The sequence below is a fragment of the Canis lupus genome, chromosome 27, assembly GCF_003254725.2.
Source record: "Canis lupus dingo isolate Sandy chromosome 27, ASM325472v2, whole genome shotgun sequence".
Classification (NCBI taxonomy): Eukaryota; Metazoa; Chordata; class Mammalia; order Carnivora; family Canidae; genus Canis; species Canis lupus.
This window is the reverse complement of record NC_064269.1, coordinates 43,629,614-43,650,768: the sequence shown is the minus strand read 5'-3', so window position 1 is coordinate 43,650,768 and position 21,155 is coordinate 43,629,614. Positions and strand designations below refer to the sequence as shown.

Here is a 21,155-nt window from a genome sequence, read left to right as displayed (position 1 = left end):
TGGACTTTCTTCAGAGAGTTAGAACAAATTATTTTAAGATTTGTGTGGAATCAGAAAAGACCCCGAATAGCCAGAGGAATTTTAAAAAAGAAAACCATATCTGGGGGCATCACAATGCCAGATTTCAGGTTGTACTACAAAGCTGTGGTCATCAAGACAGTGTGGTACTGGCACAAAAACAGACACATAGATCAATGGAACAGAATAGAGAACCCAGAAGTGGACCCTCAACTTTATGGTCAACTAATATTCGATAAAGGAGGAAAGACTATCCACTGGGAGAAAGACAGTCTCTTCAATAGATGGTGCTGGGAAAATTGGACATCCACATGCAGAAGAATGAAACTAGACCACTCCCTTGCACCATACACAAAGATAAACTCAAAATGGATGAAAGATCTAAATGTGAGACAAGATTCCATCAAAATCCTAGAGGAGAACACAGGCAACACCCTTTTTGAACTCGGCCACAGTAACTTCTTGCAAGATACATCCATGAAGGCAAAAGAAACAAAAGCAAAAATGAACTATTGGGACTTCATCAAGATAAGAAGCTTTTGCACAGCAAAGGATACAGTCAACAAAACTAAAAGACAACCTACAGAATGGGAGAAGATATTTGCAAATGACGCATCAGATAAAGGGCTAGTTTCCAAGATCTATAAAGAACTTCTTAAACTCAACACCAAAGAAACAAACAATCCAATAATGACATGGGCAAAAGACATGAACAGAAATCTCACAGAGGAAGACATAGACATGGCCAACACGCACATGAGAAAATGCTCTGCATCACTTGCCATCAGGGAAATACAAATCAAAACCACAATGGGATACCACCTCACACCAGTGAGAATGGGGAAAATTAACAAGGCAGGAAACCACAAATGTTGGAGAGGATGTGGAGAAAAGGGAACTCTCTTACACTGTTGGTGGGAATGTGAACTGGTGCAGCCACTCTGGAAAACTGTGTGGCGGTTCCTCAAAGAGTTAAAAATAGACCTGCCCTACGACCCAGCAATTGCACTGTTGGGGATTTACCCCAAAGATACAGATGCAATGAAACGCCGGGACACCTGCACCCTGATGTTTCTAGAAGCAATGTCCACAATAGCCAAACTGTGGAAGGAGCCTCGGTGTCCATCGAAAGATGAATGGATAAAGAAGATGTGGTTTATGTATACAATAGAATATTACTCAGCCGTTAGAATGACAAATACCCACCACTTGCTTCAACGTGGATGGAACTGGAGGGTATTATGCTGAGTGAATAAGTCAATCGCAGAAGGACAAACATTATATGTTCTCATTTGGGGAATATAAATAATAGTGAAAGGGAATATAAGGGAAGGGAGAAGAAATGTGTGGGAAATATCAGAAAGGGAGACAGAACGTAAAGACTCCTAACTCTGGGAAACGAACTAGGGGTGGTGGAAGGGCAGGAGGTGGGGGGTGGGGGTGAATGGGTGAGGGGCGCTGAGGGGGGCACCTGACGGGATGAGCACTGGGTGTTATTCTGTATGTTGGTAAATTGAACACCAATAAAAAATAAATTTATTTAAAAAAAAAAAAGAAAACCCTAAAGATTCCACCACAAAACTACTAGAACCTGTAAACAAATTCAGTAAAGTCACAAGATACAAAATGAACATATAGAGACCTGTTCCATCTGTTGTATTTCCATACACTAATAATGAAGTTGCATAGAAAGAGAAATTAATAAAACAATCCTATTTCAATTACACTAAAATAATAAAATACCTACAAATAAACTTAAAGGGTGAAAGACATGTACTCTGAAAAGTATAAAATGCTGATGAAAGAAATTGAAGACACACAAATAAATGGAAATATATTCTATGATCATGGATTGGAAGAAAAAATATTGTTAAAATGTCTGTATTATCCAAAGCAATCTATAGATTCAATGCAATCCCTATCAAAATACCAACAGCATTTTTCACATAACTAGAACAAACAATCCTAAAATTTGTATGGAATCACACAAGACTCTGAATAGCCAAAGCTATCTTGAAAAAGAACAAAACAAGGTATCACAATCCTGGATATCAAAATATACTACAAACCCATAGTAAATAAAACAGTATGGTATTGGCACTACAAGAGACCCAAGATCAGTGGAAGAGAAGAGAGACCCCAGATATAAACCATATGGCGAATTAATCTTTGACAAAAGAGGAAAGAATATGCAATAGGAAAAAGTTTCTTCAACAAATGGTGATGGGAAAACTGGAGTTACATGCAAAAGAATGAAACTGGACCACTTTCTTACACCATTCACAAAATAAATTCAAAATGGATTAAAGAGCTAAATGTGACACTTGAAACCATAAAAATCCTAGAAGAGTGCACAGTCAGTAATTTTTCTGACATCAGTGTCAGCAACATTTTTCTAGATGTTTCCTAAGACAAGAGAAACAAAGGCAAAAATTAACTATTTGGGACTACATCAAAATTAAAAGCTTCTGTACAGCCACGGAAATAAAACCAAAAGACAATTTATGGAATTGGAGAAGATATTTGTAAATGGCATACTCAATAAAGGGTTAGTATCCAAATTATATAAAGAACTTACACAATCCAACACCAAAAAAAACCAAATAATCCTATTAAAAAATGAGCAGAAGACATGAACAGACATTTCCTCAAAGAATACATCCAGATGATCAACAGATTCATGAAAAGGATCAGGGAAATACATATCAAAACCACAATGAGATACTACCTCATACCTGTCAGAATGGCTAAAATCAGCAACACAAGAAACAATAGGTATTGGCAAGAATGTGGAGAAAAAGGGTGCACTGTTGGTAGGAATGCCACGGTGGAAAATAATATGGAGATTTCTCAAAAAGTAAAAATAAAACTACCATATCATCCAGTAATCACACTATGGGGTATTTACCCAAAGAATACAAAAACACTAATTTGAAGGCATATATGCACTCCCAGGTTTACTGCAGCATTATTTACAATAGACAAATTAAGAAAACAGCCCAAATGCCCATTTACTGATGAATGGATGAAGAAAGTATGGTATATATACACAATTGAATACAACTCAGTCATAAAAAAGAATGAAATCTTACCATTTGGAACATGGATAGATCTAGAGGGCAAAATACTAAGGGAAATAAATCGATCAGAGAAAGACAAACATCATATGATTTCACTCGTATGTGAAATTTAAGAAACAAATGAAAAAAGAAAACAGACTCTTCAATATAGAAAACAAACTGGTGGTTGCCAGAAAGTGGGGGGGCAAGGGTGAAATAAGCGAAATGGATTAAGAATACACTTATTATGATGAACACTGAGACATATATAGAATTATTGAATCACCATACTGTACATGTGAAACCAATATAACACTGTATATTAATTACACTGGAATATAAACAAACAAGTACATAAGAGATTATTAAAGTACTATTTATCACAAGACAGAATTACAGGATGAATACAGGATCATTCAAAATGGCTGAAGGCTACTGAAATCTCTAACCAAAAGCACAGAGTGATGGCAACATATTTTGGTATAGTGATTAGCAGTGTCAGCACTGGAATGATAGGTTGTTATGATTTCTAGCCCAGTCACTGACTAGCCATGTGACCCGGGGCAAATTACTTAATGTCTCTCTCTGAGCATCTCCTTAGTAAAATGAAGAATTTCTACTTCACAGGGTTGTTGTAAGGATTAATTAATTCATGTGAAGCACTTGAAATAAGGCTTATAGGTAAAAAAATGTTAGATAAAAAAAATGTTAGATATTATTACTGTGAGATGACTAATGGCATGAGTACTGTTTTCTAGAGAGCCGTGTAACAGTATAGATAATTTAATCTGGTTATGTAAACTGCCCATGTAAAGGGCACTCTGTGATACCAAATGCTATAGTTTACCTAATATCACTCTTTTTGTTCTTTTTTTTGTTAAAGATTTATTTATTTATTTATTTTTCATGAGAGACACAGAGAGAGAGAGAGAGTCAGAGACACAGGCAGAGGGAGAAGTAGGAACCCGACGTGGGACTCAATCCCGGGACTCTAGGATCAGGCCCTGGGCCGAAGGCAGGCGCAAAACCGCTGAGCCACCAGGGCTGCCCACTCTTTTTGTTCTTTTTTTTTTTTTTTTTTTTTTAATTTTTATTTATTTATGATAGTCACACAGAGAGAGAGAGGCAGAGACACAGGCAGAGGGAGAAGCAGGCTCCATGCACCGGGAGCCCAACGTGGGATTTGATCCCGGGTCTCCGGGATCGCGCCCTGGGCCAAAGGCAGGCGCCAAACCGCTGCGCCACCCAGGGATTCCCCACTCTTTTTGTTCTTAAATGTAAATATCATTTAATTCTATATTCACTTTTAATAAGTATCCACATTAGTTCTAAAGAGACCAAAAGAGGCAGTAGGAATAAACTCTATGGAATATACTAGTCTGACTGATTCCTACCAAGAGAAGTTTAGTGGGGGAAAGGGGAAATAACCCTCAAACCAATCTTTCTAGTTTTACTTATGCTTAATGAGTTCCTCAGACCTCTCAATGAGTCTAAGAGACACAATGATAGATCATGCCACCTAACAGACACAAAAGTAAGCAGGAATGGGAGGGGTACAAGCATGGGGGCAGGAAATCTAGGATGATTTATTTGCATTGAGACAATTCAAGAGGGATCAGGAAACTCAGATTTAGAAATTCCCTGTTGTTGGGATGCCTGGGTGGCTCAGCGGCTGAGCATCTGCCTTTGGCTCAGGGCATGATCCCGGGATCCAGGATCTAGTCGTCCATCGGGCTCCCTGTGGCAAGCCTGCCTCTCTCTGTGTCTCTCATGAAGAAGTAAATAAATCTTAAAAAAAAAAAAAAAAAAAAAAAAAATTCCCTGTTGCATCGTAAAAGGCAGCATCCTGATAACAGCAAGGGCAAGTTAGATTTGATGCTAGAAAAGAAGGGAAGAAAAGAGTCTTATCAATTTTTGGGAAGAATTTTCCTACATCTGGAATTGATGACAGAAACAATGGAACAGATGGATGAAAGGAGACTGGGAGGAATCCAGATTTCCCCCATATCTCCCAACCTCTGGACTTCACTTAACTCCAAACAAGCAAACTCATTAAAAGATGATCTATTTCTTTGTATAATACAAAAAAGGTTTTGAAAGGGATACTAAGTAACCGGGATTTATTTTTTTAACTTCAAAATGCAATACTTACTACATGCATAAAATAAGCAAATTCCTATAGATGGACTTAAACAATCCTTACATACATGTTTTCTTATGCTTTAGAATTGCTTTTTTTAAACAATCCCGAATGTCAAAAATTAGCAGGTAAATAGCTATAAGTAAATATTTGTCAAAACATGGAAAATAAAGAACTTTAGACTTCAAAATTCCTTTTCTCTATCCATTCAATATTACAGATGAAGAAGATAAAACTCAGAGAGGTAAGTTAGTTAGGTAGCTTGTGGTCTGGCTTTATATAAAAAACAAAAAATAAATTAGATGCCAATATTTAGGTATCAAGAGATTTAAAGGGGAAGAGGGTCAAAAAATACAAACTTCCAGTTACAGGATAAATAAATCCCAAGAATGTCATGGATAGCAAAGTGGCCATTGTTAACAATACTGTTCTGGATATTTGTAAGTTGAGAATAGCAGATCTTAGAGTTCTCATCACAAGAAAAAATGTGTGTGTGTGATGATGTTAATGACACTTATCATAGCAATCATTTCATAGTACATACATATATCAAATTATGCTGCACACTTAAAACTAATACAGTGTTGTATGTTGATTATATCTCAATTAAGAGAAGAAATTTATTTAAAATTGTGGATTTTCTGAAAAGAAAAAAAAAAAGAAATGATGTCTGTGTAACATGAAGCTCACATCATGTATGGTCACGAGTTGGAATTAAAATTGGCTGCTTTCATAAGAAAAGCATGTGGCCCCCAGTAATCACAGTTTCTCTCTCTGTCTTACACATTTCACTCAGTTCTTTAACTTATGATATCTGCCTGGCTCATTCAGCCACAGTGTTAGATGCTATAAAGTATCTGAATAGAACTTTGTAAATTCTGAACTGTATGTGTTAGCTGACTGTGTTATTACTGCTTAAGATTACACACTTAGTTATCAACAGAGTTGGAACTAGACTCAGGTCTCTTGACACTCAGTTTTATGCTATTTCTACTATACCACATGGCTTCACACATACAATAAAACCAGACAGCAATAGTTACAGAATGGGAATTTCTACATCTGAAAAAACAGCCATGCTGATGAGAATAATTTGGCCTACAATAAATAGAATTAACAACTGTAGTACAATCAGTGAATAATTTCTCTTTTTCTTTCTTCCTCTCTTCTCATGTTTCAATTTATCCCCAAAAGAGGATAAATGTGTGAATGGAAAAGGGCACAGAATGACTTTGCTAATGCTTAAAAAAAAAAAAAAAAGAAAGAAAGAAAAAGAAAAAAAAACCCCACCCAAACAAACCAGATTTCATGGCTAGGAAATTCCAAACTACAAAGATGAGTCTTGAAGTGAAGATTAAAGTAGAGATTAAGATGAGGAAGTAGGAGGCAATTCCAGAGGTGAGGACAGTGAATGGGAAATGCTTTGCATCCAGTTCCTTTCAAATAAATCTGGATACCATCAGCAGAAAAAATCTAGCTGATCCTAACGTTTGTAGTGGTTTCGAGAAGGAAGTATGTATACTGAATAGTTAACACATAAAAATCTAAATTGAAGGGAGATAGGATAATTAAAAATAGATTAACATTTTCATCTCACCCAGTCAATAAGAGCTGTTAAATCATTAAATACTGATTGAATTGCAATCTTCTAGTCTGGCAACTTCTGAATATTGTGTATTTTAGCGTCTATAGACAAAAGGTTTTCACATGTTCTGTGATCACTCTCAGGAGACAATGTCAGGACTGCCCAGAGGTGGACATGTGCATATCGCAAATAAAGGAGAAAGTGGGCATAGTCAAGTGCAACAACAGGGGGTTGTCTAGCAGTGCCTGCATGTATGTCTTCTCGAAGAACGTCTGCCCCATCAAGTAAAAGATACCTGGCACTATATATGTGTGGTGGACAAATGGATATATGAATGCTCTCCAGGGATGGTTTCGTTATCAGGATTGTTTAATTGTTTAATTGTTTAAATTGTTTAGTGAGAACAGAGGACTACCAAATTTTACTTTCTATCAACAGCTTCTGTACTACTCAAGGTACTTCAACACTTGCTATTTATTTTCCCCTTTGTTCATTAACAACTCAGGAGCTCTTTGTAGCTTTCCCTGATTAATGTTCTCTGTCTAAAGGATGTAACATAGTTTTACTGTTCTCTCTCCAATTTTGTTTTTTTTTTTCTCTCTCCAATTTTGAAGGTCACTTTTAAACTAGTTCTAACACTATGATGAATAGAGTTTTATATGTGTTCCTGAGCTGTTTCTAAACAAGCCATTTTATAAAGAGAGCTTACTGAGAGGTGGCAGAAAAGGCACTACTGCCCACTAGTCCAACACATCAGCACATGCCTTTTTAGCTTGAGACTGCTATGGGGGTGATGCTAGGACTGGGAGAGGAATCTTGATGGCACAGGAATTCATGCACATGAGGGTCCCTCTGTCTGAGCTGAGTGGGAGAGCTCAAACACAAGTCAAGCCTAAGTCCTAGTGTATTCAATCCTAAACACTGGGTGAGAGTAAAAGGAAAGGAAACTGGCATCTCATTCCTGTGTTGGTACTTACTTGGGCATCAGACTTATTGATGTGCCCTGTGCTTAGCTGAGAAGGAAAAAGGACGACTGATGGGGTGCCTGCGTGGCTCAGTCGGTTAAGCGTTATAGAGGGCTGGTTTACGTGATCAATAGAATAAGGTTCAGGCAATGGTATGTCACTTCTGAGATTAGATTATGAAAGACATTGTAGCTTCCATCTTCATTGCTCTCTTCCTCTCTCTTGGATCACACACTCAGGGGAAGCCAGCTGTCATGTACTAAGTAACATTACAGAGGAGACTACATGGTGTAGAGCCAAGAATCATATGAGTGAATCTGGAAATGAATCTTGTAGCTCCAGTCAAGCATTCAGATAACTGTAGACCTAGCCAATAGCCTGACTGCACACTCACCAGGGACCCTGAATCAGAACAATGAGCTAAGCTGGTCTCGATTCCTGACACTCAGAAACTATGTGAGATAATAAATGTTTATGTGTATGTTTTTTTTTCTAAGATTTTATTTATTTATTCATGAGAGACACACAGAGAGAGACAGAGACATAGGCAGAGGGAGAAGCAGGCTCCATGCAAACCCCGATAAGGGGCTCAATCCCAGGACTCCAGGACATTGTCCTGAGCCAAAGGCAGACACTTAACCACTGAGCTACCCAGGCGTCCCTATGTGTATGTTTTTTTAAAGATTTTCTTTTTAAGTAATCTCTATACCCACTGTGGGGCTTGAACCTACAACCCAGAGATCAAGAGTCACATGCTCCACTGACTGAGCCAGTCAGCCCTAAATAAATGTTTATTTTAAGATACTAAATTTAAGGTAATTTTTATGCAGTGATAGATAATAAATTTTGGTAACTGCCATGACAAAAAATGTGGGAGTGGCTTTGGCATTGGGCAGTGGGGTGGAAGCTGCAAGAGCTGAAAGATTTTGAAGACAAGTGTTAGTGAAATTGAAACATGCCCTGAATAGGCTGTTAGTACAGACAGGCTTCGAGGAGGCTACCAATGGGGCCCTCAAGAGAAGTGAGCAGCATGTAAAACAGGGCATCCTTCTTAAGTAGTAACAGAAAGTTCAACAACATTACCAGCTGTAATATGGAAGGTAAAAAAAAATTGCACTTGATGAACTGAATGATTTAGTTAGGAGACCTCTGGCTAGAGGCCAGAAGGTGTGTGTCCTGGTTCCTTCTTGCTTCTTATACGAGAGGGAAAAAAAAGCACTAATGTGTCCACCTCAAGGACAGCTTAGCCTGGTCCTTTTATGTGTTTATGGGAACTTAACAAATAATAAACTTACTGGCAACACACTTCCCATGAAGAATTTCATTCAAAAGGAAAAGGCTTTAAATGAGTAACTCAGCCTTTGAAATATCTATTTTCTTGAGTAGTTAAAAGAGTTTTTGTAAATTTTTTTCTGCTTAGGAAAAAGAAGAAAAGATAAATCCAAAGTCATGACTTTCAGTATACTGGGTTCATACTGGTGTATTATTAGTATGTCCTCACACTATTTTAGCTCTGCTCAGAAGAAAAATCTATGCATACTACAGAGAATCAACAATAAGTTTAGCAAGTAAGAATTCAATTATTTATCATGCTCCAACTTGGTAGTTTTAAATGTTACTTTAATAAGTGGGTCGGGGGGATCCCTGGGTGGCACAGTGGTTTAGCGCCTGCCTTTGGCCCAGGGCGCGATCCTGGAGACCCGGGATCGAATCCCACATCGGGCTCCCGGTGCATGGAGCCTGCTTCTCCCTCTGCCTATGTCTCTGCCTCTCTCTCTCTCTCTCTCTCTGTGTGAGACTATCATAAATAAATAAAAATTAAAAAAAATAATAAGTGGGTCAGGGCCTGGGGCCAAGAATATGAATAACAAATGTGAGTTGTGTTTAATGTATCTGACCTACAGTTTCATTTTTCAGAACAAAGTTGCACCAGTTCTTCCCAAAACTTAGCAAATAAGAACCAATCACATTTTTACATACAAAACAATAGCTCTTTACATTCTCTACTCAAAACTATGAGACAGGTAGAAGAAGACACTTGAAACAAAATAAAATGATTTGAGTTTGGCCTACTTAGAATCAATATTGAAACAGTATTTTTGGGATGCCTGGGTGGCTCAGCAGTTAAACGTCTGCCTTCAGCTTTGGGCATGATCCTGGAGTCCCAGAACCAAGTCCCACATCAGGCTCCCTGCATGGAGCCTGCTTCTCCCTCTGCCTGTGTCTCTGCCTCTCCCTCTCTGTGTCTCTCATGAATAAATAAACAAAATCTTAAAAAAAAATGAAATAAAAAAAAGAAACAGCATTTTCTTTCATCAAAACTGTGATAAAAAAGCATGTGCACCAAAGTTGGGATTTGGAATAAATGATATTTTGTTGCACCCTAACCCTCAGTACCAAACAAAAGGAATTTACTGAACTTTCAGAAATTTATTCTCCTTTGGACCATGAATAAGCATGAGAAATTTTAGTCCAAAGGATAATTTATTTGCAAAGTTCCAAGTGCTTGGAGTGATTATGGTAAGTGCCTTTTCAACTATAACTTCACAGTTAGCATATCATGCTACATAATATTAGCCTTCACTGCTATGAGGAGGAAAAGAGAGATGACGGATTTCTCTTTAAATGGTCAGCCTTAGGACATGTGAGAAAAGGGGTCTAAGTCAAAATAAGAAGGGCATTAAAAATAAATTATAAAAAAAAAAGAAAAAATAAGAAGGGCATTAACTTATTTACACATTCTGCTCACTATTAACAAGGGTATAACGTAATCCAAAATAAAGGAAGCAAAAGAGAACAAGTTCATATTATAGACTAGGTTATTTCTGAGATATGGGGATACTGCACACTGAATACTGTCATTCTCAGTAACCAGCATGATCCTAGGGATGAGGAAGTCTGAAAGAATATACAGAAGCGGGTTTATGGATGAGTGAAGGTATGCTAAGCTGGACTACAGTTAAGTGCCAACAGAAAGCAGAGGCCAGGTTCCTGGGCCTAATCAGAAGCTGTCAAAGTCCTCAGCTCTACCTGATAAAGCATTAATGAAAGTATCATATATGTTATATGTAGTTCCTTGCAAGAGACTAAAAAACTAGAGAGTGGGCAGAACCTAATAAAAGACAATTAAAGTATACTTCAGGTATTTTTCATATTGTACTTATTGAAAATACTTGGAGCAACACTGAAGCAACCCACTTCCATCAAGAATTTAGAGATTAGGGAAATAAAGTGGTCTTATGAGGGTTAAAAAATTAAAATACACGCAACACAAAAGAAAACTAAGAAAGCATACAGTAACACTTGACTGAAGAGTAGAGGTTATCCCTAGTACCAATCAGAATCACCTGAGTGTAAGAAAGCAGAACTGGGACAACTGGGAAAGACCATGTGAACAGAAAGGTGTTGTTCAGACTGAACAGGACAAAGACATGGGGGGCAGGCTCTGGGTAGCTGAGCACTGTGCAGATGAAGTTTGGCATTAGTATCTGACAGTTGACCAGCTTCCCCACGTGACAACCTTTCTGCAGAATATACACCAGGAGATCCTGACACATCACACAGCTCTGTACTTATATACTACATACAGATTTTCTTCTCTAGGAGAGCTTGGTTCTTGTTTTGTTTTCAAGATTTTATTTATTTAGAAAGAGAGCTTGAGCAAGTGGGGGGCAGGACAGAGGGAGAGAGAAAATCTCAAGCAGACTCCCCCGCTGAGTGTGGAGCCTCACATGGGGCTCGATCTCACAACCCCAAGATCATTACCCCAGCCGAAATCAAGAGTTGGATGCTCAACCAACTGAGCCACCCAGATGCCTCAAGAAGATCTTGGTTCTAACTGATCTTCAAACTTCCTGAACAGAAACAGGAGAGGGGTAATACTGACTTTGTTGGGGGGAAATGAAGCACAGATACATAGCAACTTACCAAGGTTTTTCTGTATTCACCAAACTACATATATGTACTATTTATCATTCTTCAGGCTCACTCAGCTAGTAAATTTAGCTACCCTGAATCTATTTATAGTTCTTCTATTTGAGCATTTTGGAAACTGACAATTTGTTCAGAATATATAAATATGGGCAAATTAAAATTAGTTTAGAATTCTTACAATGAGACAGACTGAGCAATCTGAAATTGTGTGACAAATCACTAATAAATATTTTTGCTCAATTTTCTTATGTAGTATGAAAGAAGTATAACTTCTATGCCAAACTAGGTAACCTGAAAATTCTTATGTAACAAATTACCTAGAAATGCTAGATAAAGTAGTTGAATGTGCAATAGAGAGAAGTTTCCCAGGGCAGCCTGGGTGGCTCAGCGGTTTAGTGCTGCCTTCACAGCCCAGGGTGTGATCCTGGGGACCCGGGATTGAGTCCCACGTTGGGTTCCTTGCATGGAGCCTGCTTCTCCCTCTGCCTGTGTCTCTGCCTCTCTCTCTCTCTCTCATGAATAAATAAAATCTTAAAAAAAAAAAGAAGTTTCCCAGAGCCCTGCTTAACCTTCACCTAGGAGAGGGCTTGGTATATAGTAAGCATTAAATAATAATTGGTGAATTATTATCAATTTAGATGGGGGTCTGGAAGAATCTGTTAACAGTAAAGATGTGGATCAAGGAAGAAGGGATTCCTGTACAGCAGGGGAAATGTGAAGGCTGTCTTGAATTATAGCCGCAGAATTACAATTAGGAACAGTGATGGGATAGTGAATGCCATCTGTGCTTAAATATGACCTTCTTTGATATTTATAGCTGATTTGTGCTGTCAGTGGCCTTGATCAGTGGCCTTGATTTTACCTTCTGTGAAATGGAACTACATTATTAATAACCTGTTTCCCTCAAAGGAGGTGTTGTTAGAAGATGATGACAAAATTTTGCAAACACACCAAAGGGAAGCAAGACAAATGCTCAACATTACAGATAGCCAAGTATGTGTATGTAATGAAAGATATGAGGCCATCCTGACTTTATAAAGATCTTTTTGAAACTCAACTGATTTTTGAGGTCAGTATCATCACAGAAGAGAGTTCCTGATAGTCGTCTTAATGGTTCTTTGAGAATAGTTCATTGGAAGAGGAGGAGAATGGGAATATAGAAGGTATGAAGAATCACAGGTTTAATGCTGACAATAATTTTCATAATAAATTATAAATAAATTAATATTGAGAAGAAAAGGTTAAAGCCTAAAACATTTTATGTGATATAATTCAAAAAGTGATTGATTTAAAAACAAAAAAAGAGTAACCAATCAAAATTTTGGGCTTCTCATAAGTGAATTGACTTTTCTACTTATCTTACTTAGACCTAATTTAGCATTATTCTATTATAGAAAGTAGAAGCATTTGCCTACAGAACTCAAGAGTTGAAAAGTTCACAGTGAATAACATCATCAAGAATTAAGTTTCCAGGGTAATGTGATTATGAAAAATTAGTATTTTAGAGGTAGTTACTTGAGATTATTTTTTAAAAGCATAATGATTTTCTAATTTTTGTTCTCTTAAAAAAAAAACAACTCATCCTAAAAAAACAACTAAATTAATTCAGTCTAAATCTCAAGTGAGTGGTCAGCTAAATATTCTTTAAGAACAATAGTCTTAAACCTGTAGGACCCTGGAACGACTACTCTGATTGCCTGCTCTCAGAAGGAGACTATAACTACTCTTTATTTAATTCATGCACATCATGCTCACAGGTGATCAAGGTTCAGGTACCAAAGTTTAGGTGGGCAATTTTCTTGACCCCATGTAAAGGCCACACAAACTGGCCTTACAGGCTACCTGCTGAGTACCTACAGGGTTAGAGTATCTCTTCACCACCATATATAGGTTGGGGATCCAGGGAACCAAATACTCCTCTATAATCACTCTGAAGTTTTCAGGTCTCCATTTACTCAAGATGGTCAAAGTCTCTGGCAGGCTGGCTCCCAGCTGGTGCTTTTAGGAGTTGTTTGCAGATAGTTCAAAGAAGGCAGACTGTGAAGGCGCACTGTTAGAGCAGCAGCATGTGTAGTTCTGATATAGTACTGCCATCTCCAAAGACATAAAAGAAGCTAAATTATACTTCACTGTAATTTTATAGCTTTGAGTTTCTATCACTTCTCAGTAATTTGGAGAAGAGGGACAAATTCATCATTTCTTTTTTGTTTCCGGTCCTTCGGAGGCAGAGAAGGGAGGGACTGGAATATAAATAAATACCCTTTCTTATCTCTCAGGGGGAACAAATGATTGTCAGAAAGACTTGAAATAGCATTGTTTGTATTATTCTAATTCCAATATAACTTTTCGAATTACCAATTGTCTGAAATTTCCATATAAAGATGGTAGAAATAAGAACAAAATCAGCTCTTTTCTACCACTTAGTCCTTATGGAAATTTACCCAAGAAATTTAATCTTTTGGAGTCTCAGGTACTTCATCTACCTAATAGAGATAATAATTGTGGTAAGGATTAAATATGATGTATACAAAACTGTGCCCAGCATATTATAGTCAACTGTTAAGTGGTAGTCATTTTTGCAGTTTTCCTATTTTCACATATTTCTGAAAAGTCATAGAAGAGGGATGTATGCAAGCAAAAAGTCACAAAACTAGAACGTGAGTGAAGCAAAATATAAGTTCTAATATTCCTAATGCTGATAATTAAAGGCACGCTGGCATTTCAACAATGCTCTTTGATGATGAAAATGTTTAAGACTTAAGAAAGACATATTAATTATTTTTGAGGGCACCTGGGTTGTTTAGCCAGTAAGGTGTCTGCCGTTGTTGGCTCAGGTCACGATCCCAGGGTTCTGGGATGGAGCCCTGAATCGGGCTCCTTGTATAGCAGGGAGTGTGCTTCTCCCTCTGTCCCTTCCCCTTGCTCATGCATGGGTGGGCCCTCTCAAATAAATAAAGTCTTGGGCAGCCTGGGTGGCTCAGTGGCTTAGCGCCACCTTCAGCCCAGGGTGTGATCCTGGAGACCTGGGATCGAGTCCCACAGGCTCCCTGTGTGGAGCCTGCTTCTACCTCTGCCTGTGTCTCTGCATCTCTCTCTCTCTGTGTGTGTGTGTGTCTCATGAATAAATAAATAAAATCTTAAAAATAAATAAAGTCTTAAATTAATTTTGAAAAATGCTGTATTACAGTTGTATCATTATAAAACAGGTAAAAGAAAGGAAGGATAAAATGCACACCACTTACTATCCTCACTGCTCTGAGAAATACGTTCTTCCTCACAGGAGTAGAACACAATGTGCTGATTGTATAATTCTAAATACTACAGTCATACTGAGGGGCACCTGGCTGGCTCAGTCAGTAGAGCATGTGACTCTTGATCTTGGTTGTGAATTCAAGTCCCACATTGGGTACAGAGAGTACTTAAACACAAAATCTTAAAAAAAATACTATAGTCATATTGAAAAGTAAATAGTTATTATAGATGACTGAGAATGAGAGCCATAGTTACTGAAGTCCCCCCTTCTCTTAATGTAGCATGTATCACCCATAGCACTGTTATCATTGTGAAACAGAAATCTTTGAAAGGGAATAGAAGTGGGAGTCTAAGTGCTTTGGATTTGCTGTATTACTTAATTTCACACTAATCCTGTGAGGTAGGTAAGTAACATTATCCAAATGCTATAGAGGAGGAATATGAATCTCAGAGAAGTAATTTGTCTAACTGGTAGAAGAGACAGCTAGAGGTATAACCTAGGTTTGATTAGCTGCCAGGCTGTTAACTAGGAAGAAAGACATTCATTTTCCAATAATACAATATCTGACACACAGTAGATACTCAAAAAACCTGAAATGAATGGGCAAATAAATCAATGCAGGGATGTAATGCTGAGTAATGCAGGGATGATTTGCTGAGGCTGTCAGCAGGAAAAGATGGTAAAGCTACCTTCTATAGAATGGTTTTGTCACATGTTTAGAAAAACTAGGATTTTAAGCACTATAGTGTGAGCTTCTTTTTTAAGGCAAGAACTCTCTCTTTATGTCTCTCATGCCTAGACAATGGTGGAATAAAGGAATATATAGTCTGACTTTTCATCCTAATGCAGAAGATTCTAAAATTGTACTTGTAGTTGTCTAGAATCGAACCAAATCAGTTTAAGTTCATAGTCTTTCCTCTTACAATGTTATAGAGGACCTTTAAAAACCAGAAAAAAAAAAAAAAAACTAAAACCAAATCACATAGGTTTGAAATCCCAATCGGCCCATTACACATCTGTAGAGAGCACACAGGGGCAGAGCCAGACTTCACACTAACAGCAAATACAATATGGAGGTTGTAAAATTCTTGAGGTGAAAAGAAGAAAATAATGCTGAGAGAAAGGCCATTTTGTGACAGCTGCTGTGGCTAAATAGATTGTGTTAATGCTTTCCAGGGTTCCATGTGAGAGTTTACATTAAATCCAGCGTGGGGGCTTGACAATCACAGCAGGGGCTTCTTCATGACTTATAATCTGAACACACTGGTTGGCACCCACCACAGCACATCTGGAGTTTGTTAGACAACCTTTATTTTTTATTGGCTCTGGCCCCTTCCTCCAATGAAGGCTCTCCAAGTGCTGCTTTGCCACGAATGAGTCAAGGAGACAAGTTACCCAGGGGTGGGTATGTAAATTGGGACCATCTTAGAGGGTGATCCCCAAATCTGTAAATCCCTTGTCGCTTCACCTCTTTCTGACAATAGGAACTCCACATGCATGCCAAAGCTCATCAGGCAGTGGCAGTTCCACTTACTGGAAAGCCTGGTCAACGATAACTGCTTTCCTTGTTAGGAAATGGCCTTTAGATTGAGGTACATTCCAGCAATCCAAGGACTAGAAGCTTTAAATTAAAACAATATTGATGCCATATCCTCTTTCCAAAGGCCTCTCCCTTGTCTAAAAGTTAGTACACACACTTAGAAAAATTAAAGAATCAAATATCTTTGGCAAGACTAGTTCCTTCTTGGGACGCCTGGGTGGCTCAGCGGTTGAGCGTCTGCTTTTGGCTCAGGACATGATCCTGGGTCCTGGGATCCAGTCCCACATCGGGCTCCCTGCATGGAGCCTGCATCTCCCTCTGCCTGTGTCTCTGCCTCTCTCTCTGTGTCTCTCATGAATAAATAAATAAATAAAATCTTAAAAAAAAAAAAGACTAGTTCCTTCTTGCTCACAGCATCTTAGATACTCTTTTAGAGGGCAGGAATGTGAAACTCTACATGGAAAGGAAACAGGAAAATACTGTTAGGAAGGACTCCCAAGAACTACATTTATTTTTCTCTTTACATAGATCACATCACTACAGAATATTCAGGGCATATAGTTAGATGGAAGGACATTAAGCTGGTCTTTTTTAAGCTTATAAATTTATAGATTAATTAATATCCTTAACTTTCACCTATTGAAAACATGTAAGTCTTGAGAACCAAGTAATCAAAAGCCACTGTGAATGAGATGCAGTACTCTAGTCTGCTAGATATTTTATTCTCTTTGGTGTCTGAAAGTAGAGGAATCATGAGCTACTTAAATCTTATGCCTGTACATTCAGGCTTGTCTACTTAGGAGAACCTATATTGCTAAATATACAGACTCACAAAACAGTGAATGCCTTTTCTCAATAATACCCTTCTTTTTTATATATCAGCACCACTCCCAATGAAGTATTAACTGACGGATATAAGCTATACATTTAAGGTATACAACATAATGTTTTAATATGTTTATATCATGAAATCATTATCACAATAAAGCTAATTAACACTTCTGTCACTTCACAGTTACCTTTATAAAGAACACTTTAAATCTACTCTTAGCATATTCCAAATATACAATATGATATTAACTATAGTTACCATGATGTATATTAGATCCCCAGAACTTATCATCGTGCATAACTGAAACTCTGTACTCTGGACCAACACCTTCCCATTTCTCCCCACCCTCCTCGGCCATGGCAACCACTATTCAACTCATATTATCAGCTTTGATAAGCCAAATTTCAGTTTTGAACTACTGGACAGATGTCTTTAATATTAAGCACATTCTTCTTGTTTTACCTAACAGGTATCCAAATACTGGATGATCTCTTCTTATGACAAAATCTTTTAGGACACTGGAAAAGATTCTTTTGCTTATAAATGAGTAATGGGGTTGATTTTTGCTGGTCATCCCTCTATCCTGTAGAAAAGGGACATCTTTTGGTATTTTCCCTTTTTTATAGGTTGTTTATTCTTTAAGATTTTATTTATTTCCCCTTTCACGAAGATGGCGCCGAAGGTGAAGAAGGAAGCCCCTGCCCCTCCCAAAGCCGAAGCCAAAGCAAAGGCTTTGAAAGCTAAGAAAGCGGTGCTGAAAGGCGTGCACAGTCACAAAAAAAAGAAGATCCGCACGTCACCTACATTCCGACGACCCAAGACCCTGCGTCTCCGAAGGCAGCCCAAATATCCTCGAAAGAGCGCCCCCAGGAGAAACAAGATCACTATGCCATCATCAAGTTCCCCTTAACTACTGAGTCAGCCATGAAGAAAACAGAAGACAACAACACACTTGTGTTCATTGTGGATGTCAAGGCCAATAAGCACTAGATCAAACAGGCTGTGAAGAAGCTCTATGACATTGATGTGGCCAAGGTCAACACCTTGATCAGGCCTGATGGAGAGAAGAAAGCATATGTTCGACTGGCTCCTGACTATGATGCTTTGGATGTTGCCAACAAAATTGGGATCATCTAAACTGAGTCCAGCTGGCTATAAATCTAAATATAAATTTTTTCAACATAAAAAAAAAGATTTTATTTATTTATTCCTCAGAGACACACAGAGAGAGACAGAGACACAGGCAGAGGGAGAAGCAGGCTCCATGCAGGGAGCCCAACGTGGGACTCAATCCCGGGTCTCCAGGATCACACTCTGGACTGAAGGTGGCGCTAAACCGCTGAGCCACCCAGGCTGCCCCTTTTGGTACTTTCTCAGCAAAGTGGGCCACATAAATAGAATAAAAATCTATTTCTAAGCAGTTTTTAAAAAAGATTTTATTTATTTATTCATGAGACACACAGAGAGAGGCAGAGATACAGGCAGAGGAAGAGGGAGAAGCAGGCTCCATGCTGGGAGCCCGATATGGGACTTGATCCTGGCACTCCAGGATCACGCCCTGGGCTGAAGGCAGATGCTCAACCACTGAGCCACCCAGGAGTCCCTCTAAGCAGTTTTAATGCTGGTCTACAAACAAATATATTTATTGTGTCAATACTGATTCTTGTTAATTTGAACATTAAATATTATACCAAAAATGCCATCAATTGGGATGCCTGGGTGGCTCAGCAGTTGAGCATCTGACTTTGATCAGAGTGTGATCCTGGAGACTTGGGATTGAGTCCCACATGGGGCTCCCTGCATGGAGCCTGTTTCTTTCTCTGCCTGTGTCTCTGCCTCCCTCTCTCTCTCTCTGTGTTTCTCATGAATAAATAAAATCTTTTTTTAAAAAAGGCCATCAATTGATGACTGATCTGCCAGAATAGAAAAGAAGTTTCTTCACTTGAAAAACTCCCAATCTTATTACTTCAGGCAGAAGAGCAAACCTTGGCAGACATGACGCACAGAAAATGTGACTAAGAATGCAAGAGATGATATTAGAAAAGAAGATTTAAGGACACTGCAAATAGTACAGGAATGGCCAGTGAAGAGCACTGAAGGTAAAGAAGCAGACTTAAAGATTCAGGTTTCTCTTTATTTTATTTAAATTTTTTTATTTTTAATTTTTAAAGATTTTATTTATTTATTCTTGAGAGACAGAGGGAGAGAGGCAGAGACACAGGCAGAGAGGGAGAAGCAGGCTCCTTACAGGGAGCCCGATGTGGGACTCGATCCCAGGCTTCCAGGATCAGGCTCTGGGCTGAAGGCGGCGCTAAACCGCTGAGCCATTCGGGCTGCCCCTTCTCTTTATTTTAAAAGATTTCTTCCCTCAAGTTTTAAAATTTTAAGATATATATAACATAAAATTTATCATTTTAACTATTTTTAAGTGTATATTCTTTCCATTAAGCACATTTACATTGTTGTCCAACCATTAACAAAGGGAAAATGATTAGCTTTTATTTTCACAGGTCTTATATAAATATAAAACATTAAATTTGGGGGGATTAGGTTGGAAAAGCAAAGGGCAAAACTTTGCTCTTATCTTCAGAGCCTACTCATCTCTGAGTAGCTAGAAATTAAGTAAAGATATACTGAGTGCCTTCCATAGTAGGGCTTTGGTTAGATGTAAAAAGTCAGCCTTTTTCATTTTAAGTGTGCAGAATTTTGCTAATTTCATCCAGCTAACTTAAAAAGAAAAAAAAAAACACCTTTTCATAGAAGACTTATAAATAACATCTTCTAAACCAGTGCTCTTACCAAGAACACTCCAATTCCTAGATATAGTCAGAAACTTGTGAAGAAGATTAAAGTCTCTGCTTATGAAAACTAACTAGAGGGACTCTTGGGTGGCTCAGCTGGTTAAGCGACCAATTCTAGATTTGGGCTCAGATCATGATCTGGGGGCTGTGAGATGGAGCCATGCAGCGGCTTCTGCTGGGTGTGGAGCTTGCCTAGGATTCTCTCTCTCCCTCTCCCTCTTCCTCTGTTTTTTTCCCCCTCCTCCCTCTCCCTCTGGAGAAAAGAAAACAACAATCTAATAGATACAAAGATCAGATGTCTAACATGAGACGCAAGACCTTAAAGTACAAACTGGCAAAGACAAAAGTAGGGACTGGTGTGAAAGCTAGTCCCGTTGCCCCTCCACCATGGGCCCTCCCTAGCATTTTAGTATACCTGCTGCTTGAGTTGCTGCACCAGACGATCCTTCTCCCGCTTCAGGGCAGCCACTTCCTCTTGGGTCTTTTTCTTAGAGGATGAAAGCTCCAGAAGAGCTATGTTGGCATCTTTTTCACTAATGGCAGCCAGAAGAGCTTCTTGCCTACAAAATAAAGAAAATTCCAGGACTTTCATTTATCCTCAAAACAATCCTTTGAAGTTATTATTATCACCCCCATTTTATGGGTGATGAAACCGAGGCTGAGAGAGTTTATATACCTTGCTCAAATTCACACTTGAAGTAAATAGTGCAGCTAGGAATCCCACACAGTTTTCTCTGACTCTAAATGCTTTTATCAATGTTATATGGACATGTTAATAAAGAGTTCCTATAGTTAAATGAAAAAGCAAACAAAATTAAGGCTTTTTATTTGTTTTTTTTATTTTTTTAAGATTTTTAAAAATTTATTTATTCATGAGAGACACAGAGAGAGAGAGAGAGAGAGAGGCAGAGACGCAGGCAGAGGGAGAAGCAGGCTCCATGCAGGGAGCCTGATGCGGGACTCCATCCTGGGTCTCCAGGATCACACCCCAGGCTGCAGGCGGCGCTAAACCGCTGCGCCACCGGGGCT

General features: G+C 38.5%; 1 protein-coding gene across 17 annotated transcripts in view; it reads right to left on the bottom strand.

Moving 5' to 3' along the window:
* The window catches only part of ERC1 (ELKS/RAB6-interacting/CAST family member 1), a 539,401-nt gene that overhangs the window by 128,369 nt on the left and 389,877 nt on the right, over positions 1 to 21,155 (bottom strand). For all 17 annotated transcript variants that reach the window (XM_049102528.1, XM_049102532.1, XM_049102526.1 and 14 more), the window contains one exon: positions 20,542 to 20,686. In XM_049102528.1, coding sequence (XP_048958485.1) covers positions 20,542 to 20,686 — 145 coding nt within the window. The remainder of the gene's footprint in view (positions 1 to 20,541; positions 20,687 to 21,155) is intronic.